Here is a 15622-nt window from a genome sequence, read left to right as displayed (position 1 = left end):
TGATGTTTAATACTCCTTTTGGTAATGTTGTTGCTACGGTTTATGTTTTGTCGTTATTGCGTGCTTGCATGTCTTTGTGGTTGGTTGTTTGTCTGTTTGTGTGTCTGTGTGTGTGTGTGTGTGTGTGTTTGTTGTTGTTTTTGTATTCCCCTTTTGTTGTGTCTGTGTTTCTGCTTTTTTTTCCTTGTTTTTTGTTGTTGTTGTTTTTTTTTTTTGTAAGGGGAAGTAACGCAACTTTCGTTTGGAATAAGAGGCAAAAGGAAGAAAAAAAAAGGGGGGGGGGAGGGGGGAAGTTAGGTAACGATGCTCAAGTGGCAGATGGACAATCGTGTGGAGGAGCCGGCATCCCTTCTTGACGCCATTGTAAGAAACACGGAGACGCTTGTAAGTAGTATCCGACGCGGTAAAAAGGGTAACAGGAGCAGAAGGAGTCTTTCTGCCGCGGCGGCGTGTGGCATGCTGAAGATTATGCGTCAAGTTGTCACCGAATTCCGTGACCATGAAGCGCAACGGGACAGTAGTAGCAATGAAATGCTCCGTGCGAACTGTCCAGCGGATATTGTAGCGACGCAACAAGTGCGACGATTGATGCGGCTTATTTCTTTTGTGGGTGTGACGGTGCTGCGGGCGCAGTTTAGTACACTGATGCTCATGAATGTCACACGAAGGGTTTTGTCACTTATTCGAAAGTCCGCCATGGAAAATGCAGCGAGTATTTCGGAGCTGGAAGTCCTTGCGGCGAAGCGGATAAATGAATTAGAAGGCAGTGAGAATAATGATAGCCCATACAACTTGCAGCCACAGACGCAAGACTCGGAACCGCACCAGGTTTCCTTGGAACGCTCACGCACGAGCAGTGGGTCCGTATTATTCTCACCGGTCAGTGTAGCGTGTATTGATGAAAGACGACAACGGACTTCTTGCTTCCACAAGGCACTCACGGTGCGGTTTAATATGAACAGTACGGAGCAGGAGAGTATTCTCGAGTTGGACGCCACGTACGAAGCAGAAGAGACGAAAACGGCGGATATCTTAGGCACCGGCATTCCGGGCGAACAATCGCTGCGGCGGGCGCCCAGCAGACGTGAGGTGGGAGACGATGAGCGGGTAGCGGAGTTCCCGGTGTGTATCGATGGTTTTTTTGACAGCCTGCTAGAATCCATGGAAGTGTTTGAGGTGGAGGTTGAGGGAATGTGCGATGAACTGTGTGCACGGGCCTCGAGGCAGCTGCATGCAACAGACATTGTCATCACGATTGGATGCAGCAACACGACAAGGCATTATTTTTTGAGTGCTCTTGAGGCACATGTGAAGTTCAAGGTTATCATTCTCGAGGGCGCCCCGTTTCCGCTGCATTTGACGCAGAAATTAGCCGTTGAGTTGCGCGAGAATGGGGCGGAGGTGCAGGTACTCCCTGACAGCTCCGCCTTTGCGGTGATGGGGACATGCACAAAGGTGCTCATTGGTGCGGAGAGTGTGTTGGCCAACGGTGGACTTCTGGCCACCATCGGCACACATCCTCTGTGCATTGCCGCAAAACACTTTGCGGTGCCTGTTCTTGTAGCCACAACAACGTTAAAGATGTCACCGTATTACCCCCGCGATGTATTCTGTACGAGCCTTGTGAAAATATCACGAACAGACGCAAAGGAAATTCCATGGAAAACATATGGCCACCCTTACGATGTGCTGCCCACCCCGTACGGTGAAAATGTGGAGAACATTGGCTCCTTGACCGTAAACTCCCCCGCAACGGAGTACGTCCCGCCGGAGCTCATCACACTTTACGCAACGAATGAGTCCGAGTACACCCCGTCACAAATTCACCGCATCGTGCGGGAGAATTACAACCCCGAGGACTGATGATGATGAGGGGGACGACGGAGAGCGATGGGGGGAATCTGCATGACAAAACCGAGACTGCCATGGAACGTGCAAATCGAATGAGCACCACATACAGGCGCCCGCAGAGACATATTCAAAACAAGAAAAAAGAAAAAAATGAAAGGCGGGGAGGGATGGCGTTGAAGAGGAAGAGCAAATAGGAGAAAGGGGGAGGGGAAAGGAGAGGCAACAACCGGTTTAAATGCCCAGAAATATATACATGGAGAAATGAATAGAATAAAAATAAGAAAATGCATGCGATGTGAATAAGGAGGGGCTCATGTATTGACCCATCATACGCCCCTTGCGGCAGCAACGTGTTTAATTGTCATGGGCGTACTGGTATCTCCTGTAAAACGAAATATGAGCAGAATGGCTTTCCTTTTTTTTTTTTACCATTTTCCTTTTCTTTTTATTTATTTATTATTATTTTATTATTATTATTATTATTTATTTGCCGTGCTGTCGCGGATGCTGATGATGATGATGATGCGGGTGAATGTGTGCGGAGTTAAGGAAGCAAACAGCAGAAGAGGCTATGGAAGAGATTCAATAAAAACAACACTCTCCGCTCCCTTCTCCCATCACCACCACTCAACCAGCAATAAGGTAACATTACATTAAAAGGAGAGAACGTCCATACACCACTTTACATACACACACGCACAAAGAGACATATATCAGCAATGATGCTTGATAGCGGTGCTGCAATGCGCGAGAGCCGGTGGTCGGGCATTTGGCGCTTTGTAAAGTCATACACGTCACATGTGGGGTCGGCATACCTTGAGTTTGCAACACCCGTTGCCCTTTTTTTTATATTTAACATGGCATTGGACATGCAGGACACGGAGCGCTTTGGTCTTGCGTGGATTCATTACTCCCGCGTAGATGACGAGCGAGAACGTGAAGAAAAGTTCCCGGCATATGAGCCCGGAAGCGCTCCGCAGGTCAAACGAGTTAAAGCAGCCACAACGACGGAGTACATCACCTCCACAGCGTAAAAAGGAGGAGGGCCGGAGAGGCTCCATCGTAACTGGGTATGAGTCAGGGAGGGCGCAAGAGAGCAAGGTGTCTATTTATAATTAAGAGAAAGTTTACAAATGCGTCGTGCGTCACACCTCGTTTGTTTGTTTGTTTATTTTGTTGTGCGTGCAATGTGTGACGTCACCCCGCTCTGTTCCCTTCCGTTACGGCTGCGGCCAACGGGTTCACGGAGCGTCTGGGGGGGGAGGGGGAGGAAACTCCGTGAAGGAGAGGAAGCAGTAGGAGGAAGCCTTGCGGCCACGCGTTTTGAATCGCATGTTTTTCGTAATATTTTTTTTAATTTTACTAACGATCATCGCCCTACCGGTATGCACGCACGCACACAAATTCTTTACGGCAGCTAACAAGGAAGAGAAGAAGAGGTGAGGATGAGAAGGTGCGCAACTGCCGCGGGATGAATGTCGCCCTGCAAGGCTGCCACTTTGGCACATTTACTTTTTCTCCTTTTGTGCGTGTGTGCCTTCCCTGCTCCTTTGGCAATCGAGTTGCGTGGGTGCCGCAAGAATAGGGAGAGGAGCGTCGTGGGAAACACAACCCAAAAAAACGGGAGTAGGAAGAAGAGAAAATAAATAATAGATAAAAAGCAAAACACACACACACAGAGACGCAGAAAGAACAAAAAAAAAAAAGAGGGCGAGGCGGTGACCTGGAGACGGAACGCTGGAGAGAGGGAGGAAGGAAACTTGAGCCAAAAGACAACTGGGAAGGCGGGGGATTGCGCGACGCGAAGGGTCCCTCACGCGTTAGGTACAGAGGCCTGCACGGAAGTGTGGGAAGCCTTGCCCTTTTTGGTCGAATGGAGGAGGAGCCAGGCAATGTCTCAACCACAACGAATGGGGTGATGGAAGGCAACAAGTCCCCTCAAAGAGGTTCGGTCACTGAGATCCCCACACTCCGTGCTCGCCGCTTTCCCACTTCGCGTACAGGTCATTTTTGGACGCCCACACTACGCCATCGTACAACGGCAACGCAGGAGATCGGCATACGCAGCCTGGATTCCATTCATGATCATGGGCTGACGGAGGCCATTTTTGCTCCCAATACCCCTAAAACCACCGGAGATCCTTTTCTGAGTGTTATTTATCCCGCCAAGTTTGGCAGGGAGAGCGAGGGGGATAATGAGACGTCTGAGATGGAGATTTCAATGCGTCAGCGGAATTCTATTTGTCGCACACAGGTGCGTGTGGAGGGATACTTCCAGGACGAGTCTGAGGGGTTTGTGGCATTGATTCCAAATGACCTCCCGCGCAGCACATTTCTTTACGTCCTTACAGCATCGGAAGGGAGAGACAAGCTTTTCAAATGCTTACAGTATGGACTGCAGTTGATGATTTGTCTGCTCAAGCGACCGATGCTCTTTACAACGGATTCACAGCAATTTGCCGGTTACTGGGCGGAACGCTTTTGGCGCAATATCAACACCATTCGACATGGACGCAGTTTATTTAAATTGGGCCGATGGGTGTTAAATCTCTTCTTCTTGGAGGATATATATGGTCGTCTTGTATTAAAGTATGGCAGCATGGGGAGGGAGATGATGAATGGTCTCGAATCTTCGCTGGGTCGGTTTCTGCGTCTTTCCTCCACATGGTGTGCGCTAAGTCGGAGTAAGAATGACGGCAGCCTCGGTACGGAAAACAGCATGGGCGCTGTGTCAAAGCCAAGTGTGGAGAGTTTGCTAACAGATGATATGTACTTTTACGCTGCACGGGCAGAATTTCCATGGATGAAAACGCCAACTTCCCTTCCAATGATGCCTATGGTGCGAGAAGCCAGTAAACACACCCTGGCGGATAATATTACCACAACACGCTTTTACGTGAAGGAAAAGTTTTATAACAGCATTTTTGAGATGGAGTCAAAGAGGGATCATCCGCAGCAGCGAGAGCAGTTGGATATTAGACCGGCAACGAGTAAAAACGGTAGTCCGGACACGGCAGGGTCTTTTTTATCCCCTCCTTCTTTGCATTCTACTTTAGCAGCCACATCATATCTTGGAACGCGACGGCACCACGGGCAACAGGCAACACGACCGTTTGAAAAACTTCTCCACCCACTTTGTGCGACTGGTGAAGATGACGATGGGAATTACCACCCGGATGCTCCGAGTTACACCCCAAGTATGAACACGGATAACAACACCATCGAGCTGGCAACAGAAAGTTCTTCACCCAAGCGAGGGGAAAAATTTTTTCACAAGACTCATTCTGCTGCCGACGGGAACAAGACAGATCCCTGTCGTGGTTTTTTTGCCTCGTACCAAGTCTTGCCGTACGAACCACGTTTAGGAGATGCCTTGCACTCTCCTCGCGGCAATAATAACAATAATAATACTAACAATGCCGCCCTCCCGTACAGTGGAACCAGAGGCCCTGTTTGCAGTACGAAATTCCTTTCCACTGTTGAGGACCCCGACCATAATGTAAACTCCGAAGCACGTCAGGATGATGGTAATCATAGTGATGTTAGCCTGACGTCAAGTGGTATTCTTGGGGTGAAGGGTTACAAGGATTGTGTTTTAGGAGGTGAGCAAGGGATTCCGGCAGAGATGGGGAATCCCGCGCATTGGCGGAAGCGGCTTTTGCAGTTTAGCACACCCCTCATGTTACTTCTTGGTGTGCGTACCATTTCTACCATTGGCCGACGTATCGTGCGTGATATTCTTCTTCTTTCATCGGAGCGTTTCCTGAATGTTTCTTGTGTGGAAAAGAACCGGCCCTTGTTGCAGCGCCGTGCAAATTGGTTATGGTTGGCGGTTTCCTCAATTGACCTATTTCTGAACACGATCCGACTGATGAACCGGGGATGGTACAAGTACGCGACCGCACGGCATAGCGCGCTGTACCATTGTCGTTGCAAGGATTATGATGAGACGGATTTCACGTGGCGTTACCGTGATCTTATTGCCCGGCGCAAAGTGGACCTCTACTTCCCTGAGGTGGATTTTGACTTTGGTGCCCCTCTGTGCTCGTCCCCGGCATACTTTGAGGCGGCAGATCCGGAGCACATCGCCCCTGCCTGTTTGACGTGTGGCTGTTTGTTTGTGGAATCCCAGTCGGGTGCAGCGGATGATCTTCCGAAGCAGGAAGAAAAGGCGGGGCGCAAACACGATCCAAATGGGAAGCCGTTGGGTGGATTCCGAGAGAAGGAAGAAATTCTCTGCAGCCGCGGGAACGAGACGGTGCGGCTAAAGTCCTTCGGCACCCCCACGCAACCGACCATGGCTGAAAGGGCGGAAGTTGCCATTTTGCTGATCCCGTGGATGGTGAGGAAGTTATTGAATTATCTGCTGCTTCTACGAGTGCATCCAAACTGGACCGCCACCATTCTCCTTCAGTTGCGATATATGACTGAGGTGTACCTCGCCTTCATGTACTGTTTCGGCGGGTATGAAACAGGGAAGAGTGATGCCACACTGGAGGAAATGCTGCACGTCCCTGGCGCCATTGCCGGTCTGTTGGGTGCCGTCATCGGTCTTCACCGCGTGATGAAAAGTGCTCCAAAGTAGCCCGGTTGGCCCTACGGATTTGCCCGGACCTTCAGAATTCGGCAAGCCGGAAAGATGTGGCCACACGCAGAAGAGAAGAAGGGACATTTTGTTGTTGTTGTTGTTGTTTGTTTGTTAGTTAGTTTTTATTTACTGTTGAGCAGAATGCGGTGGAGAAAAAAAAAAAAAAAAAAAGGAATAATTAAATTTGCGGGTTGACTGGCGTAAAGGACGATTGACGGTAATTTTATTATTGTTATTACATTTCCTACGCGTGTATAATATTTTTACGCGTATTGCATTTCCCATGTGGGAAGCTCGCAAAAGAGAACAAGAGGGAGAAGAGATTATTAAAAAAAAGAAGGACGATCAAAATACAGGGGAAAGAGGAGTTGTTGTTTTTTTTTTTTTTTTACTTTTTCCCGTCCGTATGCATATATTTATTTATTTAAATGCATGTATTCATTTATTTACCTTTTTTTACAAGAAAAGGGGAGATGCATGGCGTTCATGAGATGTTATTGTCTTTGAAACACATACATTGCCAACCTTCACATGTATACATACATGTCTGCCCTGTTTGTTTTTGTTGTGTTTCCTTCTTCGTCTCACTCCCTGTCTTTCTCCCATGTCTTTGTTGTTGTTGTTGTTGGCATCGCCGAAACACACACACACACACACACAGACGCAGAGATATAGAGAGAAAAGGAATAAATAATAATTTATTTATTTTTATTGCTGTATTGTACCAATAAGAAGCGTATATATATATATATAGATACATATACATATATATATATATATATATATATATATTTCTTCTGATGGAGACATGACCTTTTTTGATTTGGTGGATATGACAGTGGCCTATGTACAGTATATGTATATTCTTGTTTCCATCTCTTCGAATAGCTTTCCTGACTTCTATTTGGAGCCCTTTCGGACACTTCGTTACCTCAGCCTTGAATTTCTTGACAGATTTAGTGAAGAAAATCGTTACAACAACCCGTTGGAAATTATGTTACCCGCGTGGTTACCTTTAGACTACCGCCTGCAGTTTGCATTTATTGTAGTCATCACGCCATTACTGGTGTCAATTGTTGGAATCCTGACGGTTTGCTCTACAGCGGCCTTTGGATGGATAATGATGACACTGGTCGCGTTTTTTTCAATGGTACTTGGGGCAGTTTTGCTTGCAAATCCGTGGGTTTACTCGGAATTGGGTATTTCCCATCAAACTCGAGTGCTGCTTGTGAGTGTTGGTACGGTGTGCACCCTTTTGCTTATTTCACTTGGAGTTTTTGGTGTTCACATCTGGCGCCTCCGTCGTCTTCGTGAGGAAGAGGCGATTATGGTGAATTCCACCAATGAAGGGTGTGAACAGAGGTGGGGAACTTCGTTGGCTGAAAAGGCTGTTATGCGGTCCGAGGTCAACCGGCGGGCACTTGCCGCATTGATGGCATATGAAAATGGCAACAAGCATTATCTGCGTCGTTGTCACTTAGCTGTTATTTTCCCACAAGCCGTTGTGGCAGTGGTTGGTTTTATAGCTGGCATTGTCTTTATTGGTTTGCCACCGATAAGTGATATTCGTTTCTTTCAAGTAAGTCGCGTTGGACGTATGGCTGGTTCCATTTTGATTTTTGCTGCCCTTCTTACTTTTATGTGGGTCACTCTCGGTATTTTCAGGTCGGGACGAAAACTTCAGTTGAAGATGTACGATCTTCTGTCAAGTACTGTTCTGGGCATCATGATGATTGCCATTTCTCTCATTTATATTCCAGTGTTGATGAACATGATAAACGCTATGCGGTGCATTGAAGTTAATTGCGGTGCTGGGGAATGGATGCCACCTCCGGGTACTTTGATACGAAGTTCCAGTGGTTCCGCTATCTGGGAAAAGTCTGCATATTCCTGCTTCCCCTGTGACTTCTCCATACACACGCAGAACTGTCCAGCTGACCTGCAGATGAGATTGTGTGGAAGATTGGACGTTCATAGACTTCTTGCATACGATCAATCTGTTCCATGTAATGAAGTAAATGTTTTTTACAAAGCCACTATGGTAGTCATTCTTCTCTCTTACACTGTTGCGTATCCGATTTTCTTAGTTGTGGTGGCACACCGAGGAACGACGATTTTAGAGAAGGAGTACCCGCTTGAAAAGCGTCTGCTGGATGAATTTACCGAGAGGGAACTTTATTATGAAAAAGTCCGAAAGTCCGCGAATGTCTCCGCTCCAGTATACCAAGCATACAGACGCACCTACCGTAAGGCACGTCTCACATTTCTTCTTCAAAGGGTTCTTTTAGTGGCGATTAGTTGCCTGATGAGCCAAGGGACTAAAGAAAGTTTGTCATGGCTAGGCTTAATGCTTATTCTTCTTGTTTCTATGTTATACTTTTTGTACACCACGTTGCTGCACCCTTATGCCCGTCCTGTGGAAAATTTATATGGGGCCGCACAACAATTTGTAATTGTGTGTGTAGCCTCCATTGGGTTGGTAGGCAACCGAATTGGAAGGGATAATATTCCATTCGCAGTGTCTGTGTTTTTTGCTGTCATTGTTTTTGTTGCGCCTCTGGCAGCGCTTATCATTGGTCTTGTTCGCACCTTCCGGAAAGATCGTGAACGTGCGGAGCGGTTGCAACGACGTCTTCAAAATGGTTTTGCGGTGGAAAACAAAAGCTCTCGGGGCGTCCCCACCACCCCCACCGCCCAAAACGTCAGGAATGCGAATCCCAGTCTTAATGTTGTTGGGGATAGCGTGGCTCATTGGATGGATGGGGACATCAAAGTTTTTAATGGCAGTAACACGGCTACCGAGAAGCGGGAAAGGCAGGACGGGATGGACACACTCAGCAGGAATAAATCCCCCAAAGGAAGGAAGAGGAGCTCTGAAAGAATCCTCTCGAAAACGCTATCCCGAGAAGTGCGAGAAATGGGCAACGACACATCTGCCGACCAGAAGCAGCAAAAGGAGCACGAGCAACTGTTACATCGAAATAGCCCCTACTTGTTTTTAGCACCAGGACCCAATGATGGATCATTGTCCAGGCGGAAAAATTCTGCGCAAGGGCTGGATTCGTCTGAAGCCGCGGCAGAGAGAATCATGAGAGATCTCATTGTGGAAGTGAGCGGTCAGGATAACAATAGAAGTGAACGGGAAGTGCCATTTGTACAGGAGCAGAGTCCAGGTGTGGGCACAAATAATGGCGTTGATTTCCCTGAGGATGATTACTTCAATGATTCTCGGTTTTTTCTTCCCGCTGCGTACTTCCGCGGCTTTGAGGATATGTCGCTTCTCTCAGAGGACCTGGAGCAGGATGAGGAGGGGGAGGAGGAAGAAGATCACAGGAAGCAACGGCACGTGAAGGGAATGAGGAGATGGACGGGGGAGGGGACAATTCGGAGCCTTATTACCCTCTTCTCCACATTCCGCGGACAACTTTCACGTGGGTCCAATTCCGTTTCGCAGAAGGAGCCGCTGAAGACGGAGACGGAGGAGCCTGCTGCCACCACCCTTCGTGGAGGCACAAAGAGGGATAGGGACGGGACAGTTGCAGAACAACAACAAAACAGCACAACTAGCGATGTGAAGAATTGTACATACGCCAAGACCCCTCGGAATGGGGCATTTTTCCGCTGGTGGAAGCGTTGGCAGAAGGTCCTCAACATTTCTGACTTCTCGCTGAAGTATAAAGATGTGCTTGAGAAGCGACGGAGTCTTCAGAAGTTTACGGGACTTCGCGACCGGCCGTTTTGGCTATTACCCTCAGAAACACAACAGCAGACGTACAACATCCCAGGAAGCTGCGTGCCATGGTACTGTGCGAAAAACAACCGCGTGTTGGCCACCGATAGAAATGCTGCCGGGGAACTCACGACTTTTGCACGGCTGAAGGAGCGGAAGAATTTGAAATATCCTCCTCTTGTGGTGAAGAGGAAAGAGTCTGTGTCACTGGCTAGTATCCCCTCGATTATGGAAGCAATGTCCTTTCGCTTTGGAAAGGCCGAAACCGACAGCCCCAGCAGCACGGAAAAAGAAGGCATGCGTCTCAGTTCCACAAAAAGGACCGTGGCGCAGCACAGTCCCAATGAAAATACACCCATAAAAAGTTCGTTTAAACGCGCCTCGAGAAGGGCATTGGTGTCAGTCGAGGATCATCCGACAAAGGGAACTCCAAGGGAGGAAAAAGAAATTTCGGATCAATCCAATTCAATGAGACAGACTTTTGAATGCACTACAAGTGCAAAAAAACAAATTGAAAGGCTTGAACGTTTATGCAAGCGGAGTCTTCAAAATCCGGGGGCTGGGCAACGCCGCCCAACGGTGTTTGCCCCTGTCTTTCCAAAGGTACACTTGGAGGGGGTGGAGGTAAGCGACTGGGATGAATTTATGCAGCAACTCCTTGCCGAGGTCTCTTGCCCGGCTGCAGACTCGAGAGGGGCACTCTTAAATTTTTCTTTCCCACCGAAATCTGAATCCCAGTCTAACTCCATGCCGGTGAAGCGCGACCGGGCTGCTACCACGGTGACACACGAAGATGACAAGAAGAAAAAAATAAAAGAAGGAAAGGAGACCCCGGAATTATCCAGTCTTAAGGAAATTGAGGAAGTCGGGCATACCGTCTCTATGGATTCAAGGTTGTCCAATAACGTCCAGCTGCTGCTGCGCCACTTTGTTCTGCGTCGTCGCCTTTGTGATGTATTTAAGAAGCAAAAAAATCGACTTCGTGCGCTTCAACAAGCCGTGGATTTTCGCATTGCGGTTACCATAAAGAAATACATGCAGTGGTTCTTTCTTGCCCTAAGTGTGTGCACAACGGTGGCACTTGTCCTCTGCCTCTCTGGAATGCTTTACGGAATGAAGGAGGATTTTGTGGATGGCGTCTGGCGCGACAACAGCGTGGAGCGAGAGATGATGGGATATAGCAGTTGGGAAAACTTTACAGTGCATTGTTGTTGTCTGTCCATTGTAAATCTCACGGCGACTTACCCGTATTACCTTCTTGACGTGGAGAATTGGCTGTGTGAGGATGGTCGCGTCAAGCAACGAGTCCGGCGCGATGCGTACGAAAGTACAGTCGTAAGTGGATACAGGGTGCGGGATCTCTGCGGGATGACCTTTCGTAAAGGCTGCAACCCCACCGTAACATCCGAGAATCGTGTGGAACTGCTGGGATGCAGCGAGGAGTTGTCAGAAATGGAGAAGAAACGCTGGTAAACACATGTGTGACGTTTACCCAATTCCTCTGTGTGTGTGTGTGTAAAATATGGGAAATATCCGCTACGCCGACCGCTACAAGAAAAGAAAAAGGGAGGGAAGCGGAGTTTCTGTTCCGTATGCGGTGAACACACACACCGGGGGCAAATATGCATAAAATTACATGTATGTATTTTGTGCGCAAGAACAAAAAAAAAAAAAAGGAAAGAACAGTTGTTTCGTTTTGCTTTATTCATTGCTCCCATACATTTATCTTGTTTTTTTTTTTGTTGTTGTTATTAATTTATCCTTTTTTTTTTTTGTGTGTGTGTGTGTGCTTTTATTATTGTTGCTGTCGGAATGTCCGACGTATGAGGAGGAGGAAGAAGGGGGATTTTCCTCTTTTTTTTTTTTTTTTTTTTTTTGGGGGGGGGGGGAAAGGTGCTGCCCCCCTTTACTTTTTTGTTTTTGTTTTGTTTTCTTTCTGCTGTCCCCATCATCATCTCTGGAAGAGTGTGTGTGGCAGGAGGAGAGGTAAAAGGAGAGCAAACATTACAGTCCAACGAACACCGTGACGATGAAATGAAGAAGGAAGAAAAAAAAGCAAAATTTTTCTGTGGGGATGTTTGCTGGATAGTGCATGGAATAAAGAATGCATGTGGACGAGGCTCTTTTCTCCCTTTTCCATCTTTCTCTCTCTATTTCCGTGTGTGTGTGTGCGTGTGTGTGTGTTATTTTCTGCTGGTTGTATCCTTGTTATTTCGATGGGTGTTATGCCGGCATTTTTTATGTTTCCTCTTCTCCTTTTCCCTGCTTTCCCTGTATACATGTGTAGGTTGAGGTTCAGAGGGAAATGATTTACGATGTGCTGGAGTTAATAATGAACTACACGCAATACTTGCACCTTATGGTGCTGATTGCCCCAAGTATGTTTCCTACACTCTACAGTTCTCTTTTTTGGGTTGTGGATATTGTGATGAATGCCGTATTCTCAAACGGTGGTGACCACAATATGAGCAATCAAACTAAACCTTCTCAAGAAGCCGAGGGTATGTCTGCGCAAGAGGGTGTGTTGGGACTGCAGCTGCCATCATGGGTACCGGTTGATGTACGCTTGTTGTTCGCCCTCACAAACATTTTTGCTCCTCTTGTACTAGTGTTTCTATCAACGTTACTGCTTGGACCACCTCATTTTGCGGCTTTTGTCTACCTGCTGTGCGCATCATTCTTTTGGATGATAGCGGGCATTTTGCTTCTACTACTTTTGCTGGGGAAATTGCGGGACACGGATGCGTTATGGCAAAACGGTCAGACGATATTGGCCATAACTCACGCCCTATCATTACATGAGGCGGTTGTCATGACGGCCATAAGTGCGTCGGCTGTCGTGTTGCTTCTTGTCATCGGTGTTGTTCTGCGCCTTGTCTTGGGAGCACGTGAGCGGGCACGCGTGCTGGAACGGCTACGGCAACTTGAATGTGCCCCATGTACAGAGGAGGAACGTGTGGCACGGCGGCTGTTGCAATTTGACTCCACAGGTCTTGAGAATGAGGAAGAGATGGAAAAGGAAGCTCGGGTTCGGCGTGCCAGGGCGGAGATGGCTTACCAACGACTGTTTTGGAGTCGATATAAAGAGACACACTCTTTATCGTTGCCGTGGACGTTCATAAAACTCATCATGTGTATTTTATGCGTTGCTTCCGCATTTGTATTTGCACTGGCGCCCAAAATGGATTTTTTGAGGGCAATTCAGACTAGACATGTGTGTTATCCTCTTGCTGCACTGTTGTTCCTTCTGGGACTCCTGTTTGTAGCCTCCTTTCTGTTGGGATTAACGCGAAAGGGTCGGCAACGTCTCTTTAGGATCAAACTGTGGTTACGCCACATGTTCTTATATGTGGTGCTTCTTGCGGTCTCATTCATGTACTCCCCGATACTGAGAAATGCCATCAGCTTGTTTCCCTGTCAGACCGTGGCATGCACGGTGTTCGATGGCAGCAGCTACAGTGATGAAGATACATCGTCCATTGGTTCGTATGCCGCCTGCATGCAGAGGAAAACCACGCACGTCTCCTGCCTCTCTTCAGACCCAAATGTGCCGTGCAATGGTATCGATGGTTTTTTAATGGCCTCCGCTGTTCTTGCGACGTCTGCCTATGCAGTTTTTTTTCTCCTTCTTTACGGTTTAGTTGCCCGACAGGCGCTGCGTGCCCTTCAAAGGTACCCATTAGCCGACTCGGTGACAGCATCATCAACTCCGTTTGCATGTAAGGAAGAACAAAGAACAGGGATTGGAAGGAGATTTGATGGCGATGTTACAGACACCCCTCCCACCATGCCGATGGATTCATTGTTCGCCACCAACGCATCCGCACTCACGGCTTCACGTGTCAAGAAGGCGTCGAAAAAAATAGATGTGCTCTATCGTGAACGTGTATCCTCCTCGCGGAATGAGGCACAATTTCTTTACGCCCCGTATACCTATGCGTTCCGTTACTTCAAACTTGTTGTGCTGGCGCAGAAGACGCTCATGGTCATTATATCCACACTGATGCGACAAGGTAGTGGTGTGGCGAGCCCGTGGATGGGGTTTGCTGCCTGTGTGTTGATTCATGCCGGTTTTGCAGTAGTCTTAATTGTCTGTCGACCCTACGCAGAGCCGTTGGAGATTGTGGTAAGTCTCGCACTTCAGGTGATGCTTTCTGTCGTTGCAGCGATGGGTCTAACCTCTGCCTTGGCCTCCACTGCCGTCCCTGTGCCGCTGTGGAGCTTTGTGACCTCCTGTCTCTTCTTGGTTCCCTTCGTCGCTGTGATTGCTGGGGAAATTCTTACTTTTCGGCAACAAAGTCAACGAAAGGCGTGGCGCGAAAAGGACGCAAAGCAGAGTTCATGTCGTTCCAATCGCCACTTCTGGAGACGGTGGGGAAATTGGCTTGTGGGGTACTTTCGAAAAGCACGGCCTGTGCCCTCGTATGAGCGTTGCGGCGGCGACCGTCTCGGAAACGAGGTCTTCATCCCCGCCCTGTACTTTGTAAGGGATAAGAAGGAGACGAGGAAGTCGGTTGGCGGCGGGCCGAGTTTGACACGGGGACGTGTGGCTGACGCCTGCACACGTACTCCAGTCGACGACACAGTGGTGCAATCTGCGGCGCACTCGGATCTCGTGGATATTTCAAGGGTCCCTACGAACAGCGGCTGTCGATTCCTACAGGAGCCACGAAGAAATGTCACGAGCGATGGAAAGACGGGTGCGAAGCGGCACTGGGCCCTTCTTCGCGATGCGGTTTATTCGGGCCATTTTTTGACAGTTTTTGATTCACACCGGAAAAATTCTTTTGAAGTTCCTACAGCTTCGCGGCGCGGAGTAAAGAACACGGCAAGAATGCCATCTTTTTCGCCCATGCGGTTTCCGGAGGAGCAAACCTTTCACAGTATTGCCATGACGACTCTCCTCGCTTCCGTGGCAAATGAAAGCCGGTGGGAGAAGTCGCCGTATTTTAGTCCGAGCAACAAATTTGGAGAGTTGCAGAAGCAGCAGGCGCGCAGGGGGTTGGACGTGTCATTTTCACCCCCGCATGCCACTTCGCCGCCCCGGGAGGCACGCCGACGGGAGGCCTTCCTGGAGCGTGTTCGAGTATTTTCAGCCCGTCAGCGCCTGCTCACGCTGCATTATCGTCGAAAGCGGCACCTTGTGCTGCAGCAGCGTGCTGTGGATTGTTTCATTAATGAGCAGGTGGCGCAAACAATGCGGCTCCTTTTGCTTTTTCTTGGCGTCGTAGCGGCCATGGCGGCTGCACTTTGCATTTGCGGGATGATTCACGTGGAGGGAAACTCCCTGGCGTCCCCACAGGAATGTGCCATAACGTAATAATGCGGGGAGGTGTTATTTTGTGATTTGTTGTTGTTGTTGTTTTTGTTTTCCACCATGCAGGCGATGGGGTGTGTGTGACGGATGCATGGAGTGGCGCTGAAGAAGAGGCGTTCAGTTCAATTGTGGAGGG

At 48.5% G+C, this 15622-nt stretch overlaps 5 protein-coding genes across 5 annotated transcripts, besides 12 other annotated features; all 5 read left to right on the top strand.

Moving 5' to 3' along the window:
* Window positions 1-15622: part of a sequence feature (heterozygous, non-Esmeraldo-like haplotype) that runs on past the window's edge.
* Window positions 86-132: a microsatellite.
* Window positions 135-214: a sequence feature (A-rich).
* Window positions 304-1863, top strand: Tc00.1047053509569.50 (translation initiation factor eIF-2B beta subunit, putative; the record flags this gene model as incomplete). The annotated part of the gene is made up of 1 exon (XM_809883.1): window positions 304-1863. One exon carries the CDS (start codon window positions 304-306, stop codon window positions 1861-1863), a length of 1560 nt encoding a protein of 519 aa, XP_814976.1.
* Window positions 2305-2335: a microsatellite.
* Window positions 2571-2885, top strand: Tc00.1047053509569.44 (hypothetical protein, conserved; the record flags this gene model as incomplete). The annotated part of the gene is made up of 1 exon (XM_809895.1): window positions 2571-2885. The coding sequence occupies one exon, from the start codon at window positions 2571-2573 to the stop codon at window positions 2883-2885; it is 315 nt and encodes a 104-aa protein (XP_814988.1).
* Tc00.1047053509569.40 (hypothetical protein, conserved) lies at window positions 3725-6436 on the top strand (the record flags this gene model as incomplete). The annotated part of the gene is made up of 1 exon (XM_809882.1): window positions 3725-6436. One exon carries the CDS (start codon window positions 3725-3727, stop codon window positions 6434-6436), a length of 2712 nt encoding a protein of 903 aa, XP_814975.1.
* Window positions 6525-6544: a microsatellite.
* Window positions 7079-7099: a microsatellite.
* Window positions 7125-7152: a sequence feature (AT_rich).
* Window positions 7177-7231: a microsatellite.
* On the top strand, window positions 7248-11642 carry Tc00.1047053509569.30 (hypothetical protein, conserved; the record flags this gene model as incomplete). The annotated part of the gene is made up of 1 exon (XM_809881.1): window positions 7248-11642. One exon carries the CDS (start codon window positions 7248-7250, stop codon window positions 11640-11642), a length of 4395 nt encoding a protein of 1464 aa, XP_814974.1.
* Window positions 9734-9766: a sequence feature (CT-rich).
* Window positions 11895-11977: a sequence feature (A-rich).
* Window positions 12016-12046: a microsatellite.
* Window positions 12328-12353: a microsatellite.
* Window positions 12475-15489, top strand: Tc00.1047053509569.10 (hypothetical protein, conserved; the record flags this gene model as incomplete). Its single annotated transcript, XM_809880.1, has 1 exon — window positions 12475-15489. The coding sequence occupies one exon, from the start codon at window positions 12475-12477 to the stop codon at window positions 15487-15489; it is 3015 nt and encodes a 1004-aa protein (XP_814973.1).

Source organism: Trypanosoma cruzi, genomic scaffold (assembly GCF_000209065.1).
Source record: "Trypanosoma cruzi strain CL Brener 1047053516273 genomic scaffold, whole genome shotgun sequence".
Classification (NCBI taxonomy): domain Eukaryota; phylum Euglenozoa; class Kinetoplastea; order Trypanosomatida; family Trypanosomatidae; genus Trypanosoma; species Trypanosoma cruzi.
Note: the sequence above shows the minus strand (reverse complement) of the source record. Positions and strands in the feature narration are given on the sequence as shown.